This window comes from Podarcis filfolensis (assembly GCF_964270895.1).
Source record: "Podarcis filfolensis genome assembly, chromosome: 16".
In the NCBI taxonomy this organism is placed as follows: Eukaryota; Metazoa; Chordata; class Lepidosauria; order Squamata; family Lacertidae; genus Podarcis; species Podarcis filfolensis.
Genome location: NC_139620.1, coordinates 13,924,468 through 13,935,248, shown reverse-complemented (window position 1 = coordinate 13,935,248; position 10,781 = coordinate 13,924,468). Strand labels below are relative to the sequence as shown.

Genomic DNA, 10,781 nt, shown 5'->3' with positions numbered 1-10,781 from the left:
ACCCTGGGAATTGTAGTGTTCTTAAGAAACGGATGTTGACACGGTTTCCCTCCTGCTGTTGAACGAGGAACACTCTCAGACCCGTCCAGTCACACTTTCCCGTCACTGACTCCCAATTTCTCACTTACGCGCTAAGGTGGCCGACACACGTTGGGTGTGTTTAAACAGGCGCATCTTTTCTGTACTGGAATAAATGCTGAGCAAAGGAGCACACTCGCCTGGTTATTCGCACGTTCACTAGTGATGCGGATGATGAACTTCGGGTACTTTCGGGTACCTCTAATGCGCCATCAATTAAGGCTGCAGTCCTGTGCGCGATTACTAGGAGTTAAATACGGGATTTGCTGCCAAGTAAACAGGCGTAGGATCGGGGCGTACATTTTAAGTGAACTGCTTTTCAGGGTTGTTGTGAAGTTGGCCGACTATGGCTACAACCCAACACGCAAAACTTACCTGAATTGAATTCAGTGGGGCTTACTTCTGCAAATAAGGGGGTTGCATTGCAGAGGGTTGGACTTGGCCCTTTCCAACTCTGCAATTCTACGATCGGCCCTACACACACTTTCCTGGGAGCAAGACATCACTGAACACAAGGGGGCCGTCTAAGCAAGCAACCAAGCATCTTTAAATTAACCCTTTGCAGGGCGGTGAAAATTGCAGCGCTGTTGCAGGCACAGGACAGTAACAACGTGCTTGCTCAGAGGTAAATCCCATAAATAAGATCCCATGGGATTTAACTCCCTAGTAGCCGAGTCTAAGGGATTGCAATCTAAAGTTATGAAGTTCAAACGATGCAATTCTAGGCAGGTTCACTCGGAAGTAAGTCCCCCTGCGTTCAAGGAGGCTTACTCCCTGGTAAGCGCTTGCCATCTGTTTTTGGACCCCTGTTAAGAACAGGATGCTGCACCAGGTGGAGCCCCCTCTGGCCTGATCCAGCGTAACGGCTCATGCCAAACTCTGCAAAACAAATGCAGCCTACGCTTTGCTCACGGCGGGACAAATGTCGCGCGCCCCCGGGACCATTTTCACGCCGCCTGCTTGGAGCGGGGCGTGGCCTCTTCCGCCCCAAGCCCCGCCCCCAAGCGGAGCGGACTCGTAGGAGAGCGCCACGTCGGAAGCGGCCGCGGCCAGAGGGGGAGGGCAGAATCGGAGGCAGCCCCGAAGGGTGGGGGATCCGAGATCGAGCCTACGGGGCAAGCGGGCAGGGGGTAGCCAACTGGGGTTCGACACCAGAGAGGCAATACTAGGGTTGGGGGGCCGGGGGAAGGCGGTATCGTGTGAAAGGACCAACCCGGGTCCAGGCAAGGGGGAAGGGATTTGAACCTCCAAGGATCCAGCTCGGTTGAAGGCATACAGCAAATCAGGATTCAGGGAACCAGTCTCTCCCCGCCCCTCCACCTTTTTATTTTTTGCACTCTTGTCTGGTTCTTAACCGCGATGTGGGTGCCCGGACTCCTGGGTCCCTTGGCCCTGCTGGCCTTTTCTGCAGGCGGCTGCCAGGGACTGTCCTTCCAGCTTCCGCCGCAGACGCGCAAGTGTCTGAAAGAGGAGCTTCACCGAGATGTGATGGTCACCGGGGAATTCGTGGTCTCGGAAGCCACCGCACCGGGGATCAGGACAGACTTGCGGGTGAGAAGCATGTTGTGCTTTGATCTCCCCACCTCATTTCTTCTGCTGACAAACACTCCCCCCACCCCGGCTCACAAAAATGCCTAAATGGTACAGGAGTCTGTTGCAGCTGCAACCACAAAGTTCATTCTAGACCACGAAAGCTTCTTCATGCAGCAATGAATGCACACTGTACATTTTTAAACCACTGTTGCATCACTTTAGTAATCATGGCGTCCTCCAAAGAATTCTGGGAACTGTTGTTTGTTAAATGTGCTGGGGGGGTGTCTCCTGACAACTCTGAGCCCCCTTTTAACAAACTACCATTCCCAGGAGGAAACCACCACTGTTAAAAGTGGTGTTTAAATGTGTGGTGCGGATGTTAAGGCTTTGCAAGTGCTGTGAGACTCTTTGTTGTCAAGCTTTTGTTTTGCATTTTGCGCATGCCCAGATACCCGTTGTCTCTGCTAGAGTTGACGCTGGCAGTTGGCCCTTTCTCCTTGCAGGTTACGGACTCCTCTGGCCACCTGTTGTACTCCAGAGATGATGCCAAGAAAGGAAAATTTGCCTTCACCACAGACGACTATGAGATCTATGAGATTTGCTTTGAGAGTCATGGCCAGCCAGGTATGGGGCGATAGATTCTGCAGGCGGGTTTAAGCTTCAAAAAGTAGCCTCTAATCCCAAATTTGGGTTTGTTTTTGATGTGCCTGCACAGTGAGGAAGGGAAGCACCCTACATGCTTAGAGGCACGTCTTCTTGAAGCATTCTAGAATAATTTTCATGTTTCACAGCTGATCCCAGACTGGAAAAGTGAGTAGCTCACAATGAGACTTTCTCCCAAACTCACGCCCCTTTTTCCATCCCTTTGTCTCAGATTTGCCTTTAAGCACTATCCCGAACAGAGTCAGACCACTGATTGTCAGTGGCTTTTCAGGCAGGGAGCCTTTCCCAGCCCTACCTGACAGGATTTGAACCTGGGACTTTCTGCTCATAAGGCAGATGCTCCACCACTGAGCTGCAGCCCTAGGTAAGAAATAATTCCATGCAGTGAGTAGGTGAGAGAGGCAGGCCAGAGCTCTGTGACCATCTTCTGCCAGCCCCCAGCAAGCTAGCGGCTTTTTGTTAAAGACTTATTTACAAGATTATTTACCTCTGCAAAATAAACCATGTTTACATTCTTTGCTGAGAGGCATTAATTAATTCTAACACGGGCTTGCCTTTTGTCCCATATTGACTGAAACCGGGTACAGATTTCCACAGAACCGTTCCATTTTTTTAAAAAACACACCATAATCCTTATTCAAATAACATTACTTGAATAAAACAAAACAGCTATAATAGCTGTAATCCCATACAGTAATGGAAGATTTCTTCATTAACTTTTCTCCCCCACCTGCCAGAACTGCAGCACCATAAATTTGCAAGAAACATTATCTTACAAGATCTTTTTAAAAACTGATTTCTTTTTGCTGAGAGGTCAGAACTTGGGAACTCATTTATTCAAGTTTTAACTGTATATTTTAATTGTTGTAACCCGCCCTGGGACCTGATGGTGAAAGGCGGGTAATAATAATAATAATAATAATAATAATAATAATTCAAAGAATGGAAATGATGTCTCTATAAAAATCATGATTTTTGGCAACCTCTCTGTGCAGCTGGCTGCAGTGCGTTAACCTCTCACACTTGACTAATTTCCATACCCACACAATCCATTCATTGATTGTAGGGCCTGGCCTAGATTTCTAGGGCTTCACAACTGGGAAAAAACAAAGTCTAAAAAGAGACGGTTACTGGATGCAGAGCTGACCCAGAAGCAGGGCCCCTTGAGGCCAGTCTGCATGACATCTAATCACAACATTGCAAACACCTTTTCTGGGTAGGCCTTGAATGAATGAAAAAACCAGAGATTGCTTCCTAACCAGCAGAATTTTCCAGAACAGCAGCAGTGAACCTGTGGCCTAAAGCCTCTGAGGCAGTTTGGTTGAAGCCATGCCCACTTGCTTTACACCTGACATCAGATATGACCGCTGGGGAATGTCGGGCCCTCTGGCCAGCCTTGGCCCACCAGTGGATCCAGTTTGACCAACCAGGCCTTTCCCCCCCAAGCTATGCCCATCCTCCCATCAGCTGATGAGCAGGAGGACAAGGTTTAATCCTGCACTGGCTGTGTGCCCTGCACTAAGGAGGGAATAGGATTGCACCACAGGATTTAATCTCTGTTCATCGGATGATCGGTGGAGATTAAGGCCTTCTCCAAAGCTCAGCTCCTGTGAACAGACAAGCGGCAGCAGTTGGGTGAGGGAGAAGCAGGGCTTCTGAGAAGAGCTTCAAGGCAACCTTCGGTCCTGTTTTGGGATCTGCCTTCTCCCAAGTGCTGCTTGAAGCAGTTCACACACTTCTCCCGTGAGTGGTGGGGCGTCACTTGCAGGAGAAGCACAATATAATTTCAGTCTCAGAAGGGTGGAGGAAGAATCTTCCAAAAGCCTTTGTGAAACTCTCCCACTTTAAAATCAAAGTGGAAAAGGTGTTGACTTGTGGATGATCCCACCTACTAGTCAGTCGTAGGATGGATGACCTCTCCCACCTGTCAGATTTGGCTCTGATAAGGATCGGCCCTTGGCACCAAAAAGGTTCCCCAGACCTGGATGAATGGTGTCAAGTGCTGGGCAGGTAAAAGATGGAGCTATCTGCTGAATGTGGGGTTTGCAGCAGATCAGTTGATGGTGCTTAGAAAGGTGGTCCTGTTGCCCATGTGACTGATTTTAGGATGACTTAATCATTATAAGGATCATAGTGATCTTGGGCGAGAAGGAACCCATCCTGAGCTAAGGGAGTTTGGAAAGCACTGGCCGCCATGTTTTTCAAACCAGAAATGCTTCTATTTAGTCCAGTAAAGCAAGCTGTTTTAAATATAAATAGGAAGCTGCTATGCCGCAAACTTTAAAAACCCTATTTTAAAAAAAGTTTTCATTTTTATTTTATTTTGCAAATACAACAAAAGGAAAGGGAAAAATAAAAAATAAAACCTCAACATTGCCAGATGACATTAACGGGGAAAATATATTGATCTTCATTTAAACATATAGATCTATAAAAACAGTCCATATGTCCAAATAGGCCTGTGTTGTGGTTTTTAAAAATCCTTCTGTAGTGCAGCCTTTTCCAGCCGGGTGTGATGGACTATAATTTGCCTAAACCAAACCATAAGTTTGGAACAAATGGCGAGTGCCTGGTTGCGGGACGTCTGCTGTACATCATTATTGCCTTAATCCTAACCTTGTCCTCTCAATCTATGCCTACGTTCTCTTCATTCCCCTCACCCCTAATCCCAGGTTCTTTCTTTCCAGGGAATTTCCGGGTCCCTGACCAACTGATCACCCTCAATATCAAGCACGGTGTGGAGGCACGGAATTATGAGGACGTAAGTGCAGCACTTAGGTAAAGGTAAAGGTACCCCTGCCTGTACGGGCCAGTCTTGCCAGACTCTAGGGTTGTGCGCTCATCTCACTCTATAGGCCGGGAGCCAGCGCTGTCCTCAGACACTTCCGGGTCACTTGGCCAGCGTGACAAGCTGCATCTGGCAAGCCAGCGCAGCACACGGAACGCCGTTTACCTTCCCGCTGGTAAGCGGTCCCTATTTATCTACTTGCACCCGGGGGTGCTTTCGAACTGCTAGGTTGGCAGGTGCTGGGACCGAACGACGGGAGTGCACCCCGCCGCGGGGATTCGAACCGCCGACCATGCGATCGGCAAGTCCTAGGCGCTGAGGTTTTACCCACAGCGCCACCCGCATCCCCCTAAGTGCAGCACTTAGTCTGCTCTGAATAAATATGGCAGGGAGTCCTCCGGCGGGGGGCGGGGGGAGTTTGTGCCAGTTCCCCCATAGTGTGGACTAGATGCAGCAGGTAAATCTGTGTGCAAACGTTTCCTGCATTCCCCGTAAAAGTGGCTTGATTATCTCAGGGCGGGGAGCCTGTGAAAAGCTCAAGATTCATCCCACCCCAGACGTGCTTTGAGCTGTGGGGGTGAGCCTGCAGAACCTCCCTGAGATCGCCAGAAGATCCCTGCAGCTGGATCAGACCAAAGACCCAAGTGGTTGAGCATCTTGTTCTCACAGCGGCCAACCAAACACCTTGCCCCACTGTGGGAGGCAGTGGGGCTCTGCATGCCAGTTGTTGGAAATCACAGGCGGGGAGGATGTTATAGGGGTCAGGTCCTTTAGGGTCTCTGTTTGGCCTCTGTGAGAACAGGATGCTGGGCTAGAAGGACCTGATCCAGCAAAGGTCTTCTTCAGTTTCTTTTATTTGAACTGTTTATATACGGGCCACACCTCATTTACACGTGTCCAGTTGATGCGCGACCACACACACAGCATGTTGAACCCGGAATTACTTTAAAAATGAGCCCAGAAAGGTGCAAAAACAGCACCTAGCAATCCCAGAAGCCTTTGCACCGACCATTGAGACCTGGGGAGGGTAGGGAGTTTGAGCAAGGAGCTTCGGAGAGAGCAGTTGTGGTGGAGTTTGGCAGATTTGCAGCTGTTCATGCCAGTCTGGTGAGTGCTGCTGGTTTTTTTAAGGGTTTTCTAAGGGTTTCCAGAGTTGGTGGCCGTCTCCACTCCCTCTGTGGCCCCAGCTCTCCTTGTGGCATTGTGCTGGCCGTTGGCTCAGCCTGTCCTCCCCTTTCCCCACAGATTGCGAAGGCTGAGAAACTCAAGCCCTTGGAGGTGGACCTTCGTCGGCTTGAGGACCTTTCCGAATCCATCGTCAAAGACTTTGCCTTCATGAAACAACGCGAGGAGGAGATGCGCGATACCAATGGTGAGTGGTGCGAAAGCATGGCGGCTGGAGATCTTGCCCCCTGTCATTTGCTGGAGCCGAGAAAGGCTGCAGTGCGGGCCTCGTCTCTGGCTCTCACCATCTGGTGGCCTCCAGAACGTTGCTGGACTACAACTCCCATCATTCCTTACCACTGGCCATACTAAGGATGCTGGGAGTTGTAGTCCACTGACGTCTGGAGGGCACCATGTTGGCTGTGCCTGCTCTGTTGTTTGTTCTCTCTTCCTTCTCTGGCCTTCGATTGGCTGTTAATGGTGTCCATCAGCCTTGAGGCCTCCAACATCCTATGTTCCTAGCCACCTGGCCAATGGTTGGGGATGGTGGGAGCTGCTGGGAGTTGCAGTCGAAAGAATCTTGGTGGAGGCTGCCTCACAACAACCCTCCAAGGCAGGGTTGGGCTATGACTGGCCCAAGGTCAGCCATTAAGCTTTTGCAGGGATTTGAACTCAGGCCTCCTTGGGTATCAAGAGCTACTCCCTGCCCTGTCTACACTGGTGTGACAGTCTTATAAAGAGAAGCTTTCCATCATTACCTGCCACAAAGTCATAAAAGATATATATTTTGGCAGTGGTGGGGACCTTCTGTATGTAGGGCAAGGCCCCTCCCTAAAACGAAGCCGAACAATAAAATATTAGAAGGTACTAATGTTATTTGTTGCATTTATTATCCTGCAGTTCCTCTGAGGGGGTAATGAGTGGCGTACAAACATACCGCATTTTTCGCTCCATAAGACGCACTTTCCCCCCTCCTAAAACGTAAGGGGGAATGTGTGCACGTCTTATGGAGCTAATGCACGGAGGAGGCTCTAATCAGCACTCCCTTTAAAGAGCCGGGCGGAGCGTGTGTGCGGCTTTGGGGGGGCTTTTCCACGAGGAGGGAGAAGGGCAGCCCATCAGACCCTTCTCCCTCCTCGGGGAAAAGCCCCCCCAAAGCCGCACACACGCTCTGCACGACTCTTTAAAGGGAGCACAGCTCTTGGGGGCTTTTCTGGGAGGTGGGGGAAGGGACTGACAGGCCGCCCTTCTACCTCCTTGGGGAAAAGCCAGCAAGAGCCGCACACACGCTCCGCGCGGCTCTTTAAAGGGAGCGCTGAACAGAGCCTCCTACCTTCATTCGCATCTGGGATGCATACAGGCTCTGCTCAGCGCTCCTTTTAAAGAGCAGTGCGGAGCGTGTGTGTGGCTCTTGGGGGCTTTTCCACGAGGTGGGAGAAGGGACTGACGGGCTGCCCTCCGTCCCTTCCCACACCTCCCAGAAAGCTAGCAAGAGCTCTGCTCGGCGGTCCCTTGTATGGGCTCCCTTTCGTCCCTCATCCCGCTTTGCTGGGAAGCCAGCAGAAGAGGTGCTGCACAGCTATCGCTCTTGCTCTGCTGACTTCAGTGAGAGCTGTGCAGCTTGCTCTGCTGGTTTCTCAGCGAAGCGGGAGGAGGGATGGAAGGGTTTAAAGCAAGAAAAGCGAGAGCCACTTACATGATCTGTGCAGAATACCGGTATTTTTTCCTTGCTTTCCCCCTCGAAAAACTAGGTGCGTCTTATGGAGCGAAAAATACGGTAGTTCTTTTCCCCTCCCCTGTTTATTCCAGCAACAACCCTGTGAGGCGGGTTAGGCTGAGAGACTGTGACTGGCCTGAAATCAGCGTTGTGGCTGAGTGGGGATTTGAACTCTGGTCTCCCAGATCTTAACCACCGCTCCACCCTAGGAGCTCGGAGCTGGATCTGCCACATGGCCTTGTCTTTCTCTCTTTGCAGAATCCACCAGCGCTCGGGTCTTCTACTTCAGCATTTTCTCCATGCTCTGCCTTGTGGGCCTGGCCACTTGGCAGGTCTTCTACCTCAGACGCTTCTTCAAAGCCAAGAAACTCATCGAGTGATTGAGCTCCGGTTTGGGCACAGGGGGAGAGGCAAGAAGTGGGCGGCCCCCCTTTACTGGACTCCCCTGCCTAGTTTTGCCATGGATCTAGCCTACAACCTGTTAGGTGTGAACCATGCTCAATCTCTCTCCGCTGAATTATTCCACTCCGAAGGTGACTGCATTATTTTTTTCCGGGATTTCCTTGTGGCCAGGACTCTCAGTGGAACCTGACAACTGGACTGGATCTCTTTGCTAGCCAGGAATGGAGCCGCTCATCAGACAAGGCATGGATTCTGGGGAGCAGATTAGAAAACCACTTGCTGTTCCTCCCAAACTGACCATGGTGCTCGTCTGCTCTGCATGGTGGTGGTGCTGGGGATGTGGTGGGGCGGGTGTTTTAATTAGACTAGGTAATTTAAGTCCCAACTGCTGAGTGTAATACTTTGGAAGTAATAAATTTTGGTTCCTAGATATTGCTTCTGTTTTGGTGGGTGGGTGAGGGGAGAGTTATGGCAAACAATGCAGGAGGGTCTTGCCTCTCCTTGCCTCATCTGGAGTCAGGAAAAAGGTATTCTACAGGGTCTATGATGTGTGGATTTTGGTAGACTGGATAAAGGCCATAAACACGGCTTTTTTCATATGGAACTCACAGGAACTCAGTTCTGGCACCTCTCAGGTGGGTTCCAGCACCTCTTTTTCTAGAAAAATAGCACAGGCCACAGACAATTTACAGGTGTCACCCTGGTTACGCAGGGCTTAAGTTTCCCAGGTAGCATGTGTGTATGTAAAATTGCAAATAGTGGGGAACAGCACCTATAAAGCCTGTAAATACTCTGGAAACCTTTGAAAAAGCAGCAGCACTCACCAGGCTGGCATGAATGGTGGCTCTCAGTCTTCCGCATCGCTGGAGGAAGATGCGCAGGGATAAGATGCGCAGTGTAAAGGATGAGGGGTCAGCAAACTTTTTCAGCAGGGCGCCAGTACACTGTCCCTCAGACCTTGTGGGGGGCCAGACTATTTTTTTTGGGGGGGGGGAATGAACGAATTCCTATGCCCCACAAAACAAAAAAATTTTTTCCTTCCAGTAGCACCTTAAAGACCAACTAAGTTAGTTCTTGGTATGAGCTTTCGTGTGCATGCACACTTCTTCAGATACACTGAAACAGAAGTTGTTTTATAGAAGTTTTATATAAGTTGTCTTATAGAAGGATCTGGCAACTTCTGTTTCAGTGTATCTGAAGAAGTGTGCATGCACACGAAAGCTCATACCAAGAACTAACTTAGTTGGTCTTTAAGGTGCTACTGGAAGGAAAAAAAATTTTTGTTTTGACTATGGCAGACCAACACGGCTACCTATCTGTAACTATGCCCCACAAATAACCCGGAGATGCATTTTAAATAAAAGGACATATTTATTCTACTCATGTAAAAACACCAGGCAGGCCCCACAAATAACCCAGAGATGCATTTTAAATAAAAGGACACATTCTATTCATTTAAAAATACGCTGATTCCCGGACTGTCTGCGGGCTGGATTTAGAAGGCGATTGGGCCAGATTCGGCCCCCGGGCCTTGGTTTGCCTACCCATGGATTAGACTTTGGGTGGGGAGTGTGTTATTGTGGACACCCTTCTGTGGCTTGTGTGGCCAGAGGGAAAAACAGTAGAGGCAACTCTTTGTAGGTTACATTTCAGCTGCAGGAACGGCAGAGGGGACTTGCACACACACTGATCTCTCTCCTTCCAGGGAATCTAGCGGCATTATTGCAAATTGAGGATCTCTTTCAGTCAAGCACTTGAGGGTACAGAGGAGGGACGGTGAGGGGCAGTGGCGTAGCGTGGGGGGTGCAGGGGGGGCCGGCCGCACCGGGCGCAACATCTGGGGGTTAGGGTTAGGGGGCGCAAATCCACGGGTTAGGGGGCGCAAATCCACGGGTTAGGGGGCGCAAATTACTTGCCTTGCCCCGGGTGCTGACAACCCACGCTACGCCACTGGTGAGGGGTATGGTAGGGTATGTCCTGTGAGACAGGGAGGCCAGGAAGACTGAATTTGGCCCCATCCCTGAGGATGATTTGAGAAATCTCTGGTGGTTGATAGTACTATCAGTGACTACCTGGTGTTATAAAAATGGAACCTCCATATTTAAAGGGAGTTTGGGAACATTGTCAGTTTTTGAGTTTTCAGATTAGGCCACACCAAAGCAAGCACCTCAGATATCCCTCACTTCGAGGAGAGAATTTCGAAGCATGTGTTTTTAACAATCCCATCAGAAGCCATGGAATTTGTGCACATGAGTCCTTCTCTGCTCAGCACAGCTTCCCACCAGCTAAGCAAGTATAGGGCTGCAGTTTCTAAGAAGCATGTTGGCTGAAGTCTGCCATAACTCAGGAGGCTGGGAAGGGCTCTCTGCACATGTTCAGAAGCCCTCGCTGCTTCTTAATTACAGGGGCTAAAAGTGTTTGCCTTAAAAACAGGTT

General features: G+C 50.0%; 1 protein-coding gene across 2 annotated transcripts; it reads left to right on the top strand.

Annotated features, from left to right (window-relative positions):
* Positions 1 to 1,076: 1,076 nt before the first annotated feature.
* Positions 1,077 to 8,773, top strand: LOC310751588 (transmembrane emp24 domain-containing protein 10-like). 2 transcript variants are annotated; one of them, XM_083590888.1, is made up of 5 exons: positions 1,077 to 1,629; positions 2,115 to 2,235; positions 4,962 to 5,035; positions 6,308 to 6,434; positions 8,202 to 8,773. In XM_083590888.1, the coding sequence occupies exons 1-5, from the start codon at positions 1,438 to 1,440 to the stop codon at positions 8,321 to 8,323; spliced, it is 636 nt and encodes a 211-aa protein (XP_083447014.1). In that variant the 5' UTR covers positions 1,077 to 1,437; the 3' UTR covers positions 8,324 to 8,773. The 2 variants fall into 2 exon arrangements, 1 of the variants encoding a protein (XP_083447014.1); XR_014542622.1 differs by lacking the exon at positions 8,202 to 8,773 and adding an exon at positions 6,880 to 7,292 and having other exon boundaries at positions 1,289 to 1,629; positions 6,308 to 6,740.
* The last annotated feature ends 2,008 nt before the right edge of the window (positions 8,774 to 10,781 follow it).

Bases quoted from the DNA above. Each gene is read 5' to 3' on its own strand.
- LOC310751588 (XM_083590888.1), top strand. From the start codon at position 1,438: ATGTGGGTGCCCGGACTCCTGGGTCCCTTGGCCCTGCTGGCCTTTTCT. The intron at 1,630-2,114 runs GTGAGAAGCATG...TTCTCCTTGCAG, and splicing joins GGATCAGGACAGACTTGCGG to GTTACGGACTCCTCTGGCCA. The intron at 2,236-4,961 runs GTATGGGGCGAT...CTTTCTTTCCAG, and splicing joins TGAGAGTCATGGCCAGCCAG to GGAATTTCCGGGTCCCTGAC.